The sequence below is a fragment of the Drosophila guanche genome, unplaced genomic scaffold (genome assembly GCF_900245975.1).
Source record: "Drosophila guanche unplaced genomic scaffold, DGUA_6, whole genome shotgun sequence".
In the NCBI taxonomy this organism is placed as follows: Eukaryota; Metazoa; Arthropoda; class Insecta; order Diptera; family Drosophilidae; genus Drosophila; species Drosophila guanche.
In genome coordinates, this window is record NW_022995747.1 from 5,019,654 (window position 1) to 5,040,771 (window position 21,118).

A 21,118-nucleotide genomic window follows, 5' to 3' on the forward strand; every position below is an offset into this window, starting at 1 on the left:
ATTATAAATTATAAGAACAGAACATTCAGAAAACATGTATAATATTTATTTGCATTATTTATTGGTATTGCTTAAGTTGTAGGCATCATCTCCACTTAGATATATGCGCTCCTGTCTGCGATCACTACCATCTCACCTCCTCTCGCTCTAGTTTTCTTTTTTAGTATAGTTTATAGTACAGTGGGTTTACTCATAACTTTAATACATCATAAAATAATCATAAATCGTATAAACAAAACAAATTGCAATTGAAAGCAGCTCCAGATAAAAGAAATCACACAGTGCCCACCAGCACCAGCACCTTTCGGCTTCTCCTTCTCCTTTCGTTCCTCTGGGATTACGAATGTATTGTATATAAAAAATACTTATCGAAATTATCAGATATACATGGGATATGGTATCGGTATCTTCGCATGCACAAATCAACACAAAATGGCTTGGATCGATGGAAGAGTGTGTGGGGCGCTTACAGGATGGTGGATGGTGACATTTTTCTGTGGCATTTCCATGGGACCATGGTATAAGTACAGAGTACAAGAGTTTTTATACGATATTTGGGATTGTCTTGGGTTCGTTCTACTACGTTCTACGCACTTGGAATGTAGAGGTTCTAAAACGTCTAGCCGACAGCACGACAGATAGATAGATACAAAAATCATACGATTAAAGCTAGCTAAAATGCGATTTTAACTACTGAAATCTCATACGGGGTCTGTGGGGGCTTGGGCGGGGGCTAAAACGAGCAGCTAACACAACAATTAACGTTCGGCTCAAACACAGGCTCAAACTTGCGTCACGCACTGGGCGTATTTGTCCAGCTCGCTCCTTAGTAGCTTCACGCGGTCCGTCTCCTCTCGCAGCGACCGCACCAACTCCTCGATAGTCCGCTGCTGTGTCTGCACCATGGCCTCCAGCTTGTCCACCCGCTGCTCGAGCTGTGCCACGCGTGGCGCCGTCGCTGAAGCTGACGCTGACTCTTGGTGAGTTCTGAGCTGCTGGGCGGGGGCTGGACTCGCGTTGATCTGCTGAACAGTGCTGCTGCTGCTGCTGCTGGTGGCTGTCTTTTCCTCCTGCGTCTGCGACTGCACCTGCGTGGCATTGGAGGTCTTGACCAGCGGCGAGACGCTTCGATTCCGTATGGAGAGACTGTTGGGGCGTGGCGCTCGAGTCTCCTCATCGCTGGCCGCCGCCTTGGCCGCCGAAAGGCTGCGAGACATGGCTGCATCGGTGCTGGTGGCCACAGAGCTGATGCTGCTGCTGGTGATCGCCGATGACTCTTTCCGGCTGCTGCTCTCCACGATCATCGACTGCTGCAGTATGCTGGACGACGTCACCGCCGAAGACTGCACTTTCGTTGTGGTGCTGCTGCTCTGCTGACTGCCGTTGCTGCTGCTACTTGTGGCACTGCTGGAGACCACACTAGCGGTGGCTGCCACCTGCTCGGCGGCAAACAGCTTGGAGGTCCGCTCGGCCACTGAGGCACCGCGGGGTTCGACGCTCGGGGAGGTCTTCTTGCGGGTTACCTGGGACGCCTTCAGCTCCTCCATCCAGGGTGCTTTCTTCTTCTCCCATTCGCGTGGCTTCGGTTTGGCCAGCTGCTCCTCGCCCGTGGAATTGTCGTCGGAGGAGGCCGCGTGCCTGCCGCCATCCTCGCTCAGCTCACTGGCACTGCCGCCTGTGCCGGCCATCCCGCTGCCGTTCACGTACACCGAATTGTTGTTGCTCTCCCCCAGCACATTGATGGCTGCCGAAGGTGGTCTCCGCTTTGGCGCTTTCACGCGCCCTGCCCTCATATCGGGCAGCATGGAGGCACGCTCCACGAGGTCGAATTCCACATCCTCTCCGGCTATGGTGGCCGCTCGACGGATCACCAGATTGCCAGCGACTCCCTGCTCGGGCAGATGTCCGGCAATCAATTTGCTGGCTGCCAGACCATCAGCCAGATCGTGGGACACCGCGCTGGTCAGTTTTCCCTCTGGGTTGCTCTTCTTTTTGCCGCCCAAGATGTTGCCTATTAAAGGAAACAGAGAGGTTAGAATGGGTTCCTTTATAGAGCAAGGGCTTAACTCACCTGTCACGGGCACTCCACCTGTGGGCGTCTTCTTAAGTGGCACACTGGGCTTCTTGCTCAACACTGGCGGTGGCGGCGACTTGACCTTCTCATCGAGGCTCTCCATGCTCTTGCTGAGTGCCGCCGTTGTGGCTGCGCTCTTCTGCTGGCCCGGCTGCTTGGTCAGGTCCAGGTTCTTGGTCTCCAGGGACTTGCGCTGGGCGGCCACATTGCCGCTGGGCAGCCCCGTCTCGCTGAGTATGTCGTTGAGGGAGTCGCGCGACCCGAAGCTCTCCTTGCGGCCCGAGGAGCTGCTACTCTGTGAGCTGCTGCCCGTCTTCTTGATGTACACCTTCGATGTGGTCGAGTTGGTGGTCTGCTCCCGCACCTGTTCCCGCTGCTGGCTGCTGCTCACCGTCGTGGTGCTGCTGCTGGAGTTGCTCGAATTCGTTGTGGTCATGTGGCTGGTGGCGTTGGCAATGCTGTTGCTGATCTTCTTCTGGGATTGCTGCTGCTGCTGCGGCAGTGTCTGTTGCTGTTGCTGTTGCTGTGTCGTGGCTGGCTCGTTAATGGGAGCAACTGGAAAAGGGCAAGCAAACGGAGGCATTAATGCGGCGATTGAAATTTCTGCTCTGTCGGCACTTGTTGGCCAAGCGCCAGTTCCCATGCAAATCATTCAACTCTACGATCAAATCTCATTCCAAAATCAAGATGCGCCAGTCGCGACCCAACCATGGGCCATGACTAACTCATCCGTCTTTTCAGTGGCAGAACAGCTGGCAGCAAACTGGTTTCCATTAGAGCCATCTCGGCCCCAACTTGTTGCCAAATGTCAATAAAATTAATGTGGAAACGCTCTCGGAAATACAGAAATACAGCAAAAACACACAGCTACACAGCGCAGGCGTAGGAGCGCCACAAAATAAACTACATAAAACGAAATCAAACAAGAAAAGAAGAAGGGCTTCGGGGGCAACGAATCGTTGGATACCCTGGCAGATCGATGGATTCTACGAATGTGCCAATATGCCCTCCCTCTCTGCTAGGGTATCCAAAGTGTACGGCCAACGGGCACGAATAAATGCCAATAAATGGCTTGGCCCAACAGACGACACAAAAAGCGTTGCCAAAGCCAACAAAAAACACTTATTGGGTATTGGGTAACAACAGAAAATGTGTAAAGGTCAGTCCCATAGAAATGGCAATAACAAAACAGGAAATAAAATCAGTTGGAAACCCAAGCAACGAATCGGGGAATACTCTAACAGAGTTTTCCCTTTCATTATAAAATAAATTGCAACACTAAGCTACTGATGAAGATGAAGATATAGAATGATGTCATGGAGTTCGAGGTGACAAGAAGAGCCAAAACAGGTGCAGATATATGATGGTAAATGTGTTTATTGAAAGAGTACTTATCCATTCAATTAACATTAATACTTTTAACAGGGAAAATAAGAGTAGTCTAGAGGGTTCTACAAGATCTTAATGCAAATAGTTTTGAATATGCTAAAGCTTTCATACTTTTGCCGAGAGAAAGAGAGACTCACAATCAACTTTCTAGATTCTATAAATAATCCCAGGGTTTCCAGTGAAATCCAACAATTCTACCCATACTTATAATGTGCACTGTGTACAGATCTTGCTCCAAACATTGCTTACATACTTGTTTACATCACGCATAATCTAGACACCGATTTACTCAGCATCCACTGAAGCAATCATCTCTAATTATATCCCAACTTGTTCTGCTGCTTATGTCATCTATGGATCATCCCCCCCAGCCAAAACTTGATTCAAGCCCAAAGATGAGCCAAATTCGCACACCTCCCATCGTTCTTTCTTGAACTAAAGTACCCCAGCGATCAGATGGAGTATTCCATTCCAAACCAAAGAATTGGCATTGTCATGGCTTAAACTCTTTTTCATGGTGGCACTGGCACTCATAACAAATCACAAATTTTCATTTGAAATGCGACGACTTTCACTGCTCGCTGCCACAATGACAGACAGAGAGGCAGTCAAACGGACAGAAAATGGCGCAAAAAAGCGAAACGAAATAAAGTTTGACATTAACAAAAGCAGCGCGAATTTGATATTTTTAAGTATTGAGTAATTGAGCGTTGGGTGCCTTTGGCGGATTGTCATTATTGTTATTATTATGTGTGTGCCTTTCCAGAGGGTATTACATATCTTTGAGACGTTTGTTACACAGCAAGGGAGTCTTTAATGGGCGATCGGATAAAAACATTTGCTTCTCTTGGAAGGGTATATTTTTATTAATTACCCAAAGCATCCATGTCTTGGGGTAACAGAAGAGTAGCTCTAAGAAACCTCAAACATTGTACGGAAAAGGGTATTCAAACATAAGAAACCTTGATGCATTTTTCTGCTAATACTGTTGGATTTTCTGCCAGCGATTGTCCCCCACACAAAACACACTAACAACACCTTGGCACACACGCTCACGCACACAATCGAACGACTTAAGCAACGAACTTGCGTTTGGCAGCTTTTGGTTAATTATGACGAAGCTGACGTTGACTGTAACGCTGACAGCGACTGCGACGCCGAATCATTTACGTTGAGCGAGCAGCGCAGCAAATTATAATCATTAATTTACACTTGAGGCAGACACAAAATCTGTAATTTGGACAGAGCGCCAAAACTGTTTCTTCTTTATTCTTTTTCTTTTCTTTCGTTACACGGCACGGCACGTTTTACAACGAAAATAACGCAAGGAATGTTTAACTTCACCAACGTAAAATGCAGTAAAATACTTGAAGAACACGTCCCATTCGAAAGCTTACATATTCATGCCCAAAACCGATAGAAATTACGTTTACAAATAAATTCCAATAGTGTGAATATTAATATTTTTCGAAGGGCAAAAGGTGTCGGTGTAAAGCGTGTGGTGTAATATCAGCATTGAGTGGGAAGTTAAGCGCTTGTTCTGCCGATGCTGCCTCTGCTCTTTTGCTTCTTCTGATTCTCTGCCGACACTCAGCTCGTTTTGCCATGTGGCAAAAAATAGCACCCACAATTGCAATTGCACAGACAGAGACATGCAGAGAGGCAGAGACACAGAAAGAAAGCCGAAAGAACGGTAACAGTAGCACAAGCACGCACCAAAAACAAAACCTACAGAAGCGCAAGCCGGAGAGAGAATAAGAATGGAAATCAGAAAGAAACAAAAGGTGGAAGAAAACAAACGTATGTATAGCCGCACCACAAAATATTTCAATAACGTAAATGGTCAAGAAAATCGAAACGACTAAAGCAAAAAGGTAAACAAAAACGCTGCCAAAGGTACAAAATAAAACAACAAAACACAAAAATGTTGANCGGAGGTTGGGCACCGCGGATGACGGAAAACGGGCCGCACCAGACAGGGTCGGTCTGGGCGGGGGGGGGAAGGAAAATGGGAGCAGGAAACAGGGGGGGGGGGGGGGGGGGGGCCTGCTTGCTTGGCCCTGGCCCAGAGAGGGGGGCAAGACAGAAGGTATGTATATTCAATTAGAAGGTAAGCCAGACCGAGAGAGCGGCCTACATTCGACAGAGACTGCTCTACCTGCCATCAAAATATACCTTCGAAAGGCAGTCAGACAATCAGAGATTGGGAGAGAGAAGCAGCAAACAATAGAGAGAACAAGTGAAGCGCGCGCTTGTGTTGTTGTGGCTTCCCACTGATAATCGCCGCTAATGTTTCTGCCGACGCCGCCTCAGCGATGATGATCATGATGGGCGAAGATAAACATAATGATGATCGCGTTGATTATTAGCTAAGAGAGATAATGTGAGTGTGGAGAGAGAGCAGGCAAAGTCAAAGAGCAAGACAAAAGCACAGAAACAGAAACAGCAGGCAAAAGTGAGCAGCACACAAAAACCAGTTACAACAACTGTTGTTTATGAGTATACCCTAGCAGAGGGTATAATTATTTGAATCAGATGTTTGGAAACGGAGATAAGAGCAAGCATCTCCGTGCACACACACCATGAGTTTATTTTTTCTCAATGAGCATCAAACACATTTGCCTGTGGCAGTGCTTAATCGGCTTTATCATGAATGTTAGTGTGCGTGCATGAGTGATTCAAGTGTATAAATGCTTCGGATCTCAACCCAAGCTATCCCAATCCCCGCTCTCAAGTGTCGAAGGTGGCGTTGGTCACGTCGCGACGGAGGTGGAAATACTAAATAAAACTGCGACGTTGACAAACAGAAAATCAAAAGGCAAAGCAAAAACTGAAATGACAAGCATACAATTTTAAAGCAAAAACTTGAGATTCCGCGAACAACCGCAAAGTATGCAGTACTAATCATATCTATTAATTAAATATAATATCTCAACATTTTTTCAAGCCAAGCCACAAGTTTCAGGGAAAAGTTTCGCACAAACAAAAAGGCAAGCCGAAACTCGTTTTCCATGCAAATGTCACACAAAAACAAACAAAACTTTGGACGAAAATCCAAAACGCAAATTGAAAAGAAAAATGATCGTAAACAAAGCGATTTGCCCCAGGCGCCTTTCCAGACTCCCCACTGTGTGGGGAGGCACGCCCAGTTCGCTCTGCCTCTGCCCCAAAGCAATGGGAAAAGCAAATAAATAAACGCACGATGTAAAGCCTACGGGTTGATGCAAGTCAAAATACCCTCTCTGTAATCAACAAATAAGCGAACAGTCTTATCTCATAGCTTCCTGAACAGCATAAAATACCCTCACAAAGAAAGAGTATAAGCCGCATAAGCAAAATATAAATCATAGAAATTATGAGCAAAGCAAAAGCGGTCGCTAAAACAAAGGCATTGGAGGGTGGGGCAATCGGGGCGACAGAGGCAGAGTCAAGCAATTTTCCATTTCATATGAAAAACGAATCAAGGAGGCAAAGCACCAGCAGCAGCAGCACCAAGCCGGAGAGAAAGGAAAAAATGAAAAGTGGCCGAAAAGTAAGTATAAACGAAAGAAAAGATACAACTACAGATAGAAAAAAAAGGAAAACTCTGCACACAACTCGGTAGAGAGGTGAAGTGGAGTGGAGTGGTGTGGGACGGGTGGGGTGCGCGGCAACTCTGGCAACGACTGCCTACTGGAAAAACTCGTTTACATACAAATTGTGGTGATAAAGCTGGCCATACGCGCGCCCAAGAACTCGAAAGAGCCGCCGCGCTGCGTCCGTGGTGGGGCACGGTCTGAGTAGGCTCCAGCTCCAGTGCCAGCTCGGGGTCGGGCACGGGGACGCGGCGGCGGAGGCGGTGGCATGGAAGGAGCTGCTGTGTCGCACAGTTCACAGTTCAGTGTTGCACATTTGAGAGTAGTGTTGCACATTTAAGTTTAGTGTTTCGTGTGGTTCAAAATTTGTGGGAAAAATCGTTGAAAAAGTTTAAGTTAAGGAGAAGAAGAATAGGAAAAAGAAAAGTGTTGAGGAAAAATTACACGAAGAAAGACCAACGACATTGAAGTCATAATATACAAAATGTGTGTTTGTGGAGATACAATAGATAAATAGAGATAGGTAGAGAGAAATAGAGAGAAAGAGAGAAAACTAAACAAATGTCCAATAAAAAAGTCTTCAAACGAAAAGCAAGTCATAAAAACTCATACCAAAAACTGTTTTAATTTGGATTAGAGGAAAAACAAATTGGAAAATGGATAAAAGAGATGGGAAAACTCAAAGATTCAAGGATTTTCATATGCTGCAATCGATTGTCGGTGGTAATGTACTGTGATTTGTCATGAAAGTGACGTGTGTGTGTGATGATGTGCCAGCAGAAAGGGTGGACGGGAAATAGATACTTTTGTGGATTCAAGGGTACTATCCGAGATCTATGTGGCTTCGCACTTGTGGCAGTTGTTAAGCTATGTGTCTTTAATCTATCTTCACTAGGCGGAAGCTTTTCCACAGATATTTATCATATCATATTCTATATCTAATACTTTGTGTAATGGAATTCCAAAGACTAATGACGTTTCTTCAGACACTCAAAATATGTCTTCCCCTTCATCTTACAGCCAATTAAGCCGCAGATAAAAATATTACATTTAAGCAACAAAATCTTAATCAATTCCAATGCGTAAGTGGATGAGCCATCAAAAGCAGTTTGAAAATTTTGCACAAGCGATAAATATTTACGATCTTTGAGACGGGGGCAGGGGGAATGGGGTTCCATCTGTAACCGAGAGTGAGGCAGGCTCTGTGTGTGTTTGTGTCTGAGGAGGCTTTTCTCTTAATTAATTCAATTACCAAACAAACGTTTATTGACTTTTATCCAGGCACAATGATGATGGCTACGTCACGACATCAATTTCGAGGCCTAACGACGTCGATCGTAGCGTATGGGGGATTTTACGGCCAATGCGTCGGGAAAATTGCCTCCAATTAAAAGATACAGGAGGGGGGACGGACAGAGCGGGCTGCAGTGCAGATGCAGTAATGAGGAGGAGGGAGATGAAGACGCGTTGACAACAGTTGACAGACCGAAATCAAAACGTAGCGAAAGGCAATGGCTGATGAGCGATGGAAAGAGTGAAAATCTGCAGAGCGAAACTCACCTTCCAACATCTTGACAAAGTTATCCGGAAAGACTCCGACCTTGCCATGGATCTCGCCCTTCCACCAGCCCTTGTCCGGCAGCTCCATGCTTATGACCGTAATGATATCGTCCACTTTGAGCTCCAGCTCATCCTCGTTCATCGGTGCATAGGGAAACTCCACGCGGCATAGCCGCGAAGGCTTTGGCGGCAGCATGGGTGCAGGTTCTGGTACAACGGGGGCTGCTGCTGCTGCTGCTGCTGCTGCTGCTGCTGCTGCTGCTGCTGGGGGTGGGACTATGATTGGGGCTGCAACGGGAGCTGGAACTGTGACAGGTGCTGCTGCACTCGAGGCAGTTCCTCTGCTCTTGGTCGTTTGCTTCGTTGTTGGGGCTGCACCGGCTGCGGCTGCTGCTGCTGTCGTTTCTGCCACATTTGCCGCCTTGGCAGTCAGCGATGAAGTGGTAACCGTGGCACCAATCGTCGGCGGACGCTTGGAGGCCAGTATGGGCGATGGTTCGATAAGTCTCACAAAGTTCGATGGGAAGACACCGACTTTGCTGCGCAAACGTCCGCGCCACCAGCCTTCCTCGACCTAAATGAGAGAAAACAGAGAGAATAGAATGGAGAGAAATTTCAATTTTTATTGGCCAAGAGGTTTAGCGCGGGGGGTGGCAACTGGCAACCCCTCCCTAGCCGCTAGAGCGTGGTTGTGGTACGTACCTCCCCTAGGAATTCAATGACATCACCCATCGTCAGCGTCAGTTCGTCGTCGTTGACTTGTGTGTAGCTGTAGACGACTTTAACGCGCCGATTCGATGTCTCTGATTTGTCCCTGAGAGAGCGCAAACAGAGAGCGAGGAAGAGAGAGAAAGCGAAAGAGAATGTAAATTTATTTTTGTTGGTCAACAATTGAACCAAATTGCGTCATACTTATTGGGGGGGCGCTTAAGATGGGAAACTTATAGACTACAAAATACCTTGTTCTTAAACTAAAATTTTTCAAAGTTATTGGTGCGTTATTGATAAAGTTTTTTTGATTTTCTCAGCGCCTTCTGAAGTACAGTTTTAAAGATGTTTATAGATACAATGTCATTGGGACATCATTGCTCTGAATCCAAGTTTTATAGGAGGGGAATTTCAGAATTTCGGTGATAAATTCTTAATATTATTCTTTGTTTTCTAGGCCTATTTTGACCTGGAAATAGCTAAATTAACTTAATCTCGACCTTTCTATAGTTCTTACAATTTCATAGATCTACCCCACAGTATGGGGTACACCCATAAACCCACCTCAACTGCACGGCTGTGCCATCGTCGACATGCTCGCCGTTGCCATTGGTGCTGCCATTGGTGTCGAGGACACGGACAAAATTATCCGGAAACATGCCCGTCTTGCCGGTGGCCTTGAGTGTGCCCATCCACCAGCCGCCGGGCATCTGCTGAATGTGATGGATGATGGCACCTTTGTGGAGATCCAGCTCGTCCTGCTCCTTGGCCGCATACTCGTACTCGACGACTGCTCGAACTGCAAAAAGAAAACGAAAGGGATGAGTTCAAGGATGAGGTTTGGTCTCGAAATACGAGAAAGGACTCAAGGATGAGCATGCTGTTGTGGGAGTGTTACCCAATTATTGGCTGGATGGATGGCGCATGACACATAACATGAGCAAATATTTGCGCAATCGTCTCGGATTGCGCAACATTTAACCCACTGCTCCACAATGCTTCCCATCCATAGCCTCTCTAAAACGTGACATTTGTCTTTGTTTTTGTGCTTCTTCTGTGGCACAAAAAGTAAGAGTTACATGACGCGTCGCCTTGTATGGGGAATAACAATTTCTGAAAAATCATGGATCGTATAACCATCATGGATGGTCCCCCCGAAACACACATCCATTCCTCCTATCCATCAATCAAACAATCTAGTGCACAATTGTGTTAATGCGTGCTGCCCGGCACTTACACTTGTCTTGTGTTAATAACTCACTCACACACCATAAAAGTGCATAAATCTTTGGATAAGCTGGGATTTATGGGGTGGCAAGAGAGCTGTATAGAGCTCTTATTTAAAATATATCTTGACTGAATCAATAATCGAGAAAATGAGTCCATTCTTGCAGCCGTAAAGCTTTGGAATATCAATTATTTCATTTATTTAACTTTAATAAACACTTTAAAATAATTGTATTAGTATTACTAATCATCCTAAAATGATTTCATTGTATAGCTTTTTAATCCACTAAATTTAAATGTAAACACAGCCGCAAATATGTTTGTTTCCATTACAAAGTTTTCCAATTTTCCCCACTACATTAATCTTTACAATAATCCCATGGATGGGATGAAAAACACACTTCTCACACCATACATCCACATCCGCATCCCAAACAGCCCAAACAAATATTCAAAAGCCAAAGTCACAGCCCCAAAGCCAGATCCAAAATCCAATATGTCATGACGCATACTCCGTAGACATCATGAGTATTGAAAGCAACCCGACGACCATGACTGACATTTTCATAAGTGTGGAACAATAAAAGCAAACATTATAAACTATATGTGTATGCTCCCCCCCTCAGTGTTCCCCTCTTTCTAACCGAAAGCCATTGTTCAACTTATTTGGCTTTGGAGGAGGTTGCTGCCCCCGCAACCGCACGATTGACTCAGTTCTCTCTGTATTTATGTCTGTATTTGCATCTTTTGGATATATGTATGCCGTATGCCACACTGTGAAATGTGAGATAAGCTGTTTTTGGCAATTCTGCGATCGGAAATCCCTCATTCTGGCTTTTATTTATGGAACCCCGATATGAACACTCCTCCCTCTAAGAGTAATTATTATGTGGCAGCTACCACCCAAACGACGACAAACGTTGAAAACATTGGAAACGCTTATTGGCTTAGTCAACAGAGGGACGAGACTGAAGAAACGGTCTATAAAGAATGAAGGAAAATAATAAATACTTCGAGTACGTGATGATGTTTAATTTCAGAGAGCAATCCTCAAACACTCCACGAGTAAATGGGTCAATAGTATGAGGGAATTCTACGAGTATTCTTCCATGATTCTCCGCGCAATGAATGTGCATGATATGTGGATGAATGGGAAAAACTGTCACTGTGTGGCCGAGAAGAGGTCGAGGAGTGTTAGCCAACATTTAATGGGGCTGTGCGACGTTGTGTGTGTCCGACAAGCGCTTAATGGCATTAAAGAGCGACTCGAAATGCTTTCCATTTTACACGCTCGTTTCGACATCAAGCAGCTCTCGACATTTCTTTTAGTGTCGCCTCCGAATGTGGCAGAGAGAGGAAGGGAGGCAGCAGCAGCATTCAAGTGGCTGCCAATCAAATACTGAATCATAATAATTTCACTTTATTTTCCAGTTCCAGTTCCCGCCACGCAGATCCGTCCGATCCGGCATTGAAGTGGCAAAAGTGCGAGCACTGTTGCAACAGAGAAATGGAGGCAACAGCAACAGTGGCAGAGAGGAAGAGAGAGAAAGAGAGGCACAAGCGGACGCACAAACATCAAAGTCGTCATTAAGAGACTGGAAAAACCCACTAGGTATGGACTGGATTCGTGATTAAGATAGAACCTAGAGATGGTAATGATATGAAGAGAGGGTAGAAGATTCCTTTGGCAATTCAGTTTTATGAAGTTGTAGAAGGTTTTTGGTGCTTCCAATAAGATGAGGGGGAACATTCAGTTTGACAACAGCTGTACAAATAATGTATTCTGAATAATTAACCAATTAAGTTAAAGATAAAAACGCACAACAAGTTCAATGACAAGTGGATAAACTTGAACTCAATTAATTTGATTATTGGAACATATTTTGAGCCCCACAAAGAGCTTCACATAGAGCTTCTAGTGCTATTTTATCCTTGTTTGTTTAAATTCCCCCTATCGTTATTTTGCGTCACGCTCCCATCTCCAGCGACTGCCAATTTGTATCTAGGCCAAGCCCTTTCAGCCCTACCTCGTATCCAGTGTTTCCAATCTTCTCATATGACCGTATTTCCAGTTACTGTTTAACCTACGCGACAGCAAAAGGCAAACAAAGCGACGACAGACAGCCACCAAATGAACCTTTAATGCGGTTTTTGTTTTCAAACTCTTTTCTTTCTTTCTTTAATTTCGCCTCTTTTTATGGTTATTTTACCCCCCATTTTTACCATTTTTCTCTTTTGTTTTTGCTTCTTTTTTGCTTATGTACCGTATAGACAGATGGACGGATCGGACCGTATGAATGGAGCAATGGGAGGGGGGGCACCGTACGCTTGAATAATAAAATAATAACCGACCAGAGACCACGAAGCGCGAGCGAGAAGGAGGGCCTAGAATGGGTGGCATGCAACACCACCACCAGCAGTGGCGGCAACATTGAAATGAGCCGCGTCTGGAAAAAGCTGGGAAATGGTGAAATGCTTGGTGAAAAGCCGGCGGCGGCATGTGAAAACCCCATCATCGAGAGGCAAGAAATGGGAAAACAAAATGTGTAAATGTGTCAAAAATTTGAGAAAATCGCATGACACGGCCGCCAATGTCACAGAGGGGCGTGGTAAATTTCATCTATGCAGCGGGTGGCATGGTAGCTCCGGCTGTGCCATGGCCTTGTAATGACTGCATCTCATCGCATGGCATGGCATGGAGATGGAATCGTATCGTATAGGTTTATGTTATGAAGGCAGCTTCCCCGTCAATGTCAAATAGCACATCAGCTGCCGCCATAAAGATATGCAAATTGGTTGCTGAATTGTTAAAAAAATACGAATATATGGCGCAAAAACAGGTTAAGATGTAAGCGAGGGATACAAAGGGAGTGGAGGGTCGACCCAGGGAGTACCCTATCCTAAAACGGTAGGTGCAGTAATTATCAGAATTTATTTTCTATACACTGTAGAAAATAATTCCATAGAAGTGCAATCAAACCTCTCCCATATCCCAATGCCTGATATATTCCATTTTACGCACCTCATACCCTACAATTTCGAGTGTAATAAAAATGTAGCAATTTTCAGTTGGCGGTCTCCTCTCCACAACACTGTCGATCTCTTCCTACCCAGCTGCTCTCCCTCTCTCATTTACTCCCCTGCCAAAGTTCCACCAGATGCAGCAGGTAGATTACACATTAAACAGAAAGAGAGAGAGTGAGTGAGGGGGAAACACAAAGGGTGAATCGGTTAAGCGGTAACCGGTAAAGCAGCTGCATCAGAGAAAAACGACGACGACGCTGGTGGGCGCTGCGGCCAAAGTTCCGTATGGAGCAAACACCTTTGTGAGGTGTAGGTGTGAGTGGGACACACTCTCTATGTTGAAAGATGCTCTTTCCCCCTACACCAGCAATCCGCTACTGAAACCCCACATTCGGCCCTTTACGACCACTCCCCTTTTGCTACGAAAAAACAAACAAGAACATGCTAATTGGTTTAACCGTCGCTTTTCGGCTGTCTTTGGATTTGTTTTTGTGGTTTTGCTTGGTTTGTCTTCAGGCATACCCTTCCGTGCGAGAGAGAAAGTATAACTTTTGTTCAGCGTAGTTTGCACAGCAGCAAAGACCAGAGCCATACGTAGGTACATATGTATGCATATCTGCGAAAGGGTATCAAAAGCTTCGACATTCCACTCTTTAGTTTTATTTCGTTTCTTCGTTTTTATTTTTATGGCTCCGTGGCTGGTGTTGTTTTTACTGTTGTTTGGTTGCCTTTTGGTAGGGGTGTCAACGGTATGAGGCGTAGAGGGAGGCCATGAACCGTAAACGGTAAATTGCCTTTGCGTGCGTTTTGACTTTTGAATATGCAATGGTTCTAGTGGAGGAGAAGAGGAATAGAAAAGCAGAAGAGTGCAAGGAAAACAGGAAGGAGTGTGCACACAAGAGTAGGACAAGAGTAGAAAAAGGAGTGCGAAAAAGAGCATTACTCGAAGAAGGGTGGCAGTGGGAGTGGGCGAGATGAACTTTCTGTCTGCTTGTCTCTGTCTGGCTGCGAAGTGGAAAATAAGTGCAAATAGGAATTAACAAGATTTAGCTTGTGTTTACGCAGCCACAAAGTGCTAAGAATGGATAGAAATAGGAGTTGGGTATGACTGATATTTATGAGAGAACGATTATATAAAGTTAACACACTCCTAAAAACGATAAACCCCAGACATCTATTGTTAAATATCGATAAAAAAGTTGAAAACAAGTGAATAAAAGGGTATTAAGCTATTTCTCCTAAGGAAGATGGCCATCTAAGGCAGCTATCCTCGACTAAGGAAATCGTAGAGTATTGCTAAAAGGAAGAAGAAATTCAATTAATCTGCAACTCCGAAATAGCCCTCAAAAGCAGCTGCAGTTTTAGATTTCCTCTACCAACCCTCCCTAAGGAGCTTAGCCACATCACTTTTGAAAGCAATTCGTAAACAAACAAGAACAAAATATTTGCCATTGAAGCGTTACAAAATCACGTACACATTCTCGTTGTCTCCCTCCTTCCTTCAGTCTGCCTTCTACACTTTTACGCAGAACACACGGACACATACACACACTTGTATCCTTGAACCCTTGACAGGCCTCTTGCCTCTCGAGTACGAGTAAAAACGGCAATTGTCCAAGTTCAAGGCCACAAATTGCGTGCCAGGAAAGAGTGCGAGAGTCGTACTAAAACAATGTGTTAGTCGCCTAAATTAAATGCATTCCAATTAGATTTAATTGAAACAGAGTAAGAGATAGAGATAAAGAGAGGAAACTGCAGATACGCACAAGATGAGAAAAGTTAGTGGAGAGAGTGCAGTGCAAGAGAATGAGAGGAAGTGACGTAAAACACTCATATAAAACCCATATGATGAATCACTGTGTGGGCCCGAAACGTGTAATCCAATTGATAAGATTCATGTTTCAGGGTTCCATGGAAGGGGGGAACGGGGCGTGATATCATTCAGGGGCATTAACATTCGAGCTCGATTAAGTCATGGCCGCAAGGTGTCGTCATTGTCACGCGTGAGGCAGGCCCCACTCTCTCCGCGCCAACAAGAGGCATTTTTCGAATGCATTTCCCTTGCCAAAAACCATCGAAGCGTGTCGAAGGGCCAGTGAATGCTCAGAAACTTCCAATTGAAAAGCTTGCCCCAAACCCCACACCACAGCATTTTCCCATCTTTATGTGGGTTTTCCCCCGCTTAGTTATTCCCTCGTTTACTTGATTTGCGCTGATGAGGCGTCCGTCCGTCTATGTTCAATTCCAAAGAGTTTACGATAGAAAGTGTTTAGGAGCAGTCGCGCATGGCCCCTTCCCATCCAATCATACATACATCCATCCATTCATCCATCCATCAGCAATTGCATTTGATGATGAGTTTACATTAGCCAAATGAAACGATTGGGGAGGGGAATTTTCAGAGAGTACAGGGGATCTTTTGCGGCCAAAGGTCAAGCGAGGCTCTAGCTGATTAGAGCATCTTTCAATTGATTTCCCATTGCAATCAAATATGCAAATGGATAAACTATTCCTTTTTTATTGAATGAAAGATGTAAAAGATTAAAATGGAAGGGAGGCTGATGGGACTATGTGATGGATAAGTGCACTCTGACTTATTAAGTAGCTACTCTTCATGATTATCCATTAGCTAGAATCATATTTAGTGACAAAGGAACTATCTATCATAAAACGAAAGCAATTACCTCTCTCTATTGATAAATGCAATCATTTTGAATGTTTTTCTGGTAAATCTATGGAACTTTTGAGTCATACTATTAATTCAATCACTGAACGTTTTCACTGAAAAATATATATCTACTTAATTTTGAGCAAACAAACAAAATACAGCCTTAAGGCTACAGAAATTCTTGGAATTTAATTGCATTCCTCTCCCGTTCCCCATGCATCATTGCCCTTCCCTTAGAAGCCACTCAAGAGTCTTTACCCCCATTAGACTGGCGGGAAGGCCTTGGGGCTCCATTCGGCGGGGGCTTATCAGTCCATTGATATGTGCTCTACACACTCGAAAGTGCAGTCCATTGATTTCAGACTATGCTCTACAATATGAAGCAGTCCCAAAAATATGGAAGAGACGGGTACGCGACCCGCATTTCTTGGCGATAAAAACCAATAAAAGCGAACCCGAGAAGTGGAGTCTTTCAACAGAGTTTCTATCAACAAACATTACAGAAAACTTGGCATAGATTTGGACTTCGTATGGCATTTCAGTGTCAGAAGAAGAGAGACAGAGAAGGAGCGAAAGAGGTTTAAAGTGGAATTCTCTCTCATATCTTAAAAAATACAGAAATTATTCTATTTATTTGCTTCCCTTTGGTGGACGGTCGGACCGACGACTGCTGCCTGATAACCGACAACCGAGCCGTGGCACAAGTATGAGAAGGAGAACAAACTACTGATAAGATAAAAGAAAAAAACCATAGAACACAAAACAAAATCAACTAAAATACACAATTTTCGCTATAAAAATTCTACAACTCTCGCGAGTGAGTCAGAGCCACAGGCCACAGCCCAACCACAAATTTTGAATGTGGGATGCACCCAAAGCGGCCCCTACCTAACCCCTCAACAACAAAAATAAAACACGAAAAATATATATTATTTGCATATCAATATAGCAATCGTGGTTGTTCTGTCTCCCTCGGTTACTGTTCGCTTCGATGGCGACAAAATGCAAATAAAAGATGTACAAAATAATTGCAAAAAACTTACATATACCCTGGGAAAAAGGGGCATATCTTTTTAATAATTTACTCTGAATCGGTGTTCATTACTGAATTTTTCATTGATATCCTAAAGCATTCATTGATTGATCATAAAAAGTGATCAAATTGATCCACAATAAGAATTAAAACACATTTCTCTTAAAGGAAACATATGTGAAAAGTAGTTTTTCTTAGAATGTGAAGAGATTATGGTGATAGCGGCATAGCTGTGAGATATTTATATCTAACAAACAATATCGAATTATCTTAGGATAATTTCTTGTGGCCCATTTCCCTAAAGGACTGCACTATCCCCGCCACCCCTGAATATAATTTAGATTCCTGAAGTCCCTCAACAGACACTCGTACCACATACCGAACCATCATTAAAGTAGAGGCTTAATTCCTGTCATTTCTTTGTGACAAATTCAGAGAGAATGTCGGGGAATGATTCATACACACAGACGGCACGTCAGGCACATCCATCCATCCATCAGGCCTTATAATTTCAGCCAAGAATATGAGGGAAATATGAAGAAATTGTTAGCCAGAATGAGCCATAAGACATAAAAAAAAAGAGTTGGCAAATGGGCCACAGAGATGAGGGCGTGGCCCCTCGAGAGGCTCTTCATTAACCCATTGGCAGCGATTTACGGCCCACGCCAAGAGCGAAAGAGTGGAGAAAGGAGGGCGGCGAGTGTGGAGAGAGGCGTGCCATGGTAATTTATTAAATTGTCAGAAACGTAGATGAAAGAAAGGAGAGGGAATGACTTGACTACGAGGAGTGTCTCAAGGAAATAGAAATACTCAATTTGATAAGATAAAATTTTAAGGAAAATGGGAAAAAGAAATCCAAGAAATTGTAGACTACGATGAAATGGAATATACCCTTTTTATAGACCTGATCAATTCCCTCTCTGTGTTGCAAGCATTTAAAAAGGTATCCAAATGTGTTCATTTGTCGCATTATTTTTTTGGCCATTGATTGCTTTTGTTGGTCGCCTTTTGTTTTGTGAGGCGTTAGCGTTATATAAAACCATAATCGTAATAATAATTTTCATTTGTTTTGTACACCTTTTTACCTTTCCGCCTTTTGTCTAGCAAATGAATCACTTAAACGGACGGAAGAAAGCTTTGTTCGGGATGCAAATGTTGGAAGAAAGAGACAGAGAGTGAGAGATACAGAGCAAAAGGTAGATGGAGAGGCATTGCCATTCCATTGTCTGTCGCTGGAAATGGTTCATCAAAAGAAATCATCAGTAGAAAAAAGTAAAAAGAAAGAAAAAACTGCGGGTGCTTGGGTGCAGCCGGTGGCTTGGCTAGTGTGTAGGGGCAGGAGGTATTCAATCAGTCTCCATTATCAGCTGGTTGCATCCACAAAGGCAACGCACAACACAAAGCCCGAGATGAACAATCTTGGGGCCTTATTCTCTCCACAAAGAAGCCATAACAAGGTTGGGACCGTCCCGACGCACATTCAGATTTATTAATATTGTCTCTGGAAGTGCTTCAACTGCTATCCGATGGGAGGATTATCTTTGCGGCTCATTGCACAGTAGCTGTGTGGGTCAGAAAAAGGTCTGATTGGGAGGAAGCTTAAGGAACAACATGAAAGGAAAAGTTTAGCAAAGAATAAAGATTAAAGAAGTTTCCACTGAAACATCTTTCAGGGTCAAGCTTTACATTGGAAACTACGTTTATCTCTCTTGAGATTTTGTTTCTAAGCCCGATCCACACGTGCTCTCTGTTTGAGTGGATTCGATTTCCTCAAATTAGATCGTAGTCCAATATAATTTTCTCATGGTAATTTTTCCACTGCTGGAACGCAGATGCGCGGGAGCGGCGTGACTGTTTCTGGCTACATGAAATCATCAAAGCCCCCAAAATTCCCATTTAAAAGACCTTTTCTTCTCGGCCCAAAAAAAACAGGTTTTCCTTTTTTTGTTTTAACTTTTTTTAAGCTATGTTTTTCTTTACCTTTTTTTGGCGTATTGTTGTAAAAATCTGGCAATAAAAAGCGTTAAACAAGAAATGAAGGCTAGCAGCGGGAGGGTCGAGGCTTTAGATACCCTTTCTTACATTTATTCTCGCCACCAGAGAAGGGTATCAAAAGTGACTAATTGCATGGACTACCGTTAGAGCGAGTGGCCACGCTGCGGATTAGAGTCGCGAAAACAGACGGTAAATGTCCTTGGCGAAGACCACACCCACCCCTCAACAGCCACCCCGCCCACAGACCCGCCCGTCAGCCCTGCAGCAGCATCAGAAAGCAACAGCAAAGAAAATGCGAACGAGGGAGCAAAAAGGAGTCGACGAGAGCTGTGGACCCACCCCGAAATGAGGAAGAGGAGTAAAAGAACACACGAAAACTGCAGTTCATGGAATTTTCATAGTTTTCCCAACAAGCAAGAGAGGGAGGAGGCAAAACTTACTGTTGTCCATTTTACTGCTGCGTCCTCAGCTGCTCCTACTACTACTGCTCCTTCCTCTGCTTCCGTCGCTGCGTGTCTGCTCTGCTCTGCTCGTATGACAATGTTTTCAGCAGGAAACCGTTGCGTTGCAGTCGGGCCTGCCGTCAGCGTCGCCGTCGACGGTTCAATGCACGGCAGTGTTGTTTTTGTAGCTCTGTAACTCTGCTGCTGCTGCTCTGGCCAACAATAACGAACGCCGAAACCGTATGAATCACTGCGCACTGTTTTAACCGCAAACAAGAAAACCGGCCAGCATTTGGATGTATTTTTTACGTGTTTTATTTTGACCCTATTCGCAGCGGCGGCAGAAACGGAATTAATTACAAGCGCAAGAGCGGCACATTTAATTCGCGTCACGTAGCGTCGTCGTCTGCAGCGATTGCACCGAAATTTGTTGGCGGCTTCCTTTCCACACACACACGCACACGCTGCACTTTTCTCCTTCGTCTCCTTTGTACTCACTATTCTTATTCCTATTCCTATTCGTTTCGTTTCATCACGCACTTGGATTTCTCTCACTTTTGCGATGAATTTGCCTCTTCCCGCTCTTCTGCTGCAAGCCACTTTCCGTGTGCACTTTATTTATTTTGCTTTGTTATTGATTTTCGCCATTTTCACACCTAGTTTTTCCAGCAGCACTGCACTGGTGCACCGCAGCATTAACCGCAAGTCCAATACGCGTTAAAAAATACACTCTGCGTGCTTCGAATATGTTTGCTTCGTTTAAAACTGTGTGTTGGAAAACCGAGAACGAAATTGAGAATTGCGTTTGATGAATTAGTTATTGTTTGTATTTCGAATATTGTATATTATTTTTACAATATTTTTGTAATATCAACGTACTCGTAAGAAAAATGGGACACTATTTTTTTTGTTCCGCCGCTTTTGTTGTTAAAATTTATTTTGATGGACCAACAGTGTGACCGCGGAATTATCGACGAAATATACCGTCAGGGCTTCGTAAATATACCAAAATATACCATTGCATCTTCAAAATATACCGTAAATATACCGTTGTCTTAAATGCCATTCCACGACTTTGATGTTCTATTTAATATTACTAGCCTCCAAAGCATCTTAACACTAAAAACAATAATTTAATCCGATTAAAGATTCAATTTGGCTTATTATAAATACTTATATTTATTAGTTTGTATACTTTATCACCTTGTATTTTGTAAAATTGTATTTGAATTTTTCATTAATATCGCCCTTCTGGAAGCAAGGGAGCTTTCTCTACAGTATGTAAATGTATGTATATTATTAAAAGAGACATTTATATTAACTGATAACATTGAAAAATTTGAAAAATGCGCTCACAACAAAGGCGATAAAGAAATTCTATTGTTTTTCTGAAAGGGGCTGAAAGGGAAATACATATATAAT

The 21,118-nt window shown here is 44.0% G+C and overlaps 1 protein-coding gene and 1 long non-coding RNA gene across 7 annotated transcripts; one reads left to right on the forward strand and one right to left on the reverse strand.

Annotated features, from left to right (window-relative positions):
• Positions 1-24: 24 nt before the first annotated feature.
• On the reverse strand, positions 25-20,582 carry LOC117583531 (SH3 domain-containing kinase-binding protein 1). 6 transcript variants are annotated; one of them, XM_034271884.1, is made up of 8 exons: positions 19,694-20,581; positions 9,871-10,105; positions 9,301-9,412; positions 8,866-9,172; positions 8,599-8,832; positions 7,158-7,319; positions 2,072-2,629; positions 25-2,011 (listed from the first exon to the last, which is right to left on the reverse strand). In XM_034271884.1, the coding sequence occupies exons 1-8, from the start codon at positions 19,701-19,703 to the stop codon at positions 783-785; spliced, it is 2,847 nt and encodes a 948-aa protein (XP_034127775.1). In that variant the 5' UTR covers positions 19,704-20,581; the 3' UTR covers positions 25-782. The 6 variants fall into 6 exon arrangements, with proteins under 6 accessions (XP_034127775.1, XP_034127774.1, XP_034127772.1 ...); XM_034271883.1 differs by having other exon boundaries at positions 8,599-8,835; XM_034271881.1 differs by having other exon boundaries at positions 8,599-9,172; positions 19,694-20,582.
• On the forward strand, positions 18,201-18,883 carry LOC117583536. Its single transcript, XR_004573797.1, has 3 exons — positions 18,201-18,305; positions 18,363-18,715; positions 18,767-18,883. It is a non-coding gene; the product is annotated as an uncharacterized LOC117583536 (long non-coding RNA).
• Positions 20,583-21,118: the final 536 nt, after the last annotated feature.

Bases quoted from the DNA above. Each gene is read 5' to 3' on its own strand.
- LOC117583531 (XM_034271881.1), bottom strand. The intron at 9,173-9,300 runs GTACGTACCACA...TCTCTCATTTAG, and splicing joins TCATTGAATTCCTAGGGGAG to GTCGAGGAAGGCTGGTGGCG. The intron at 2,630-7,157 runs GTATGTAAACGA...GCCCTTTTCCAG, and splicing joins CAGCTTTATCACCACAATTT to TTGCTCCCATTAACGAGCCA.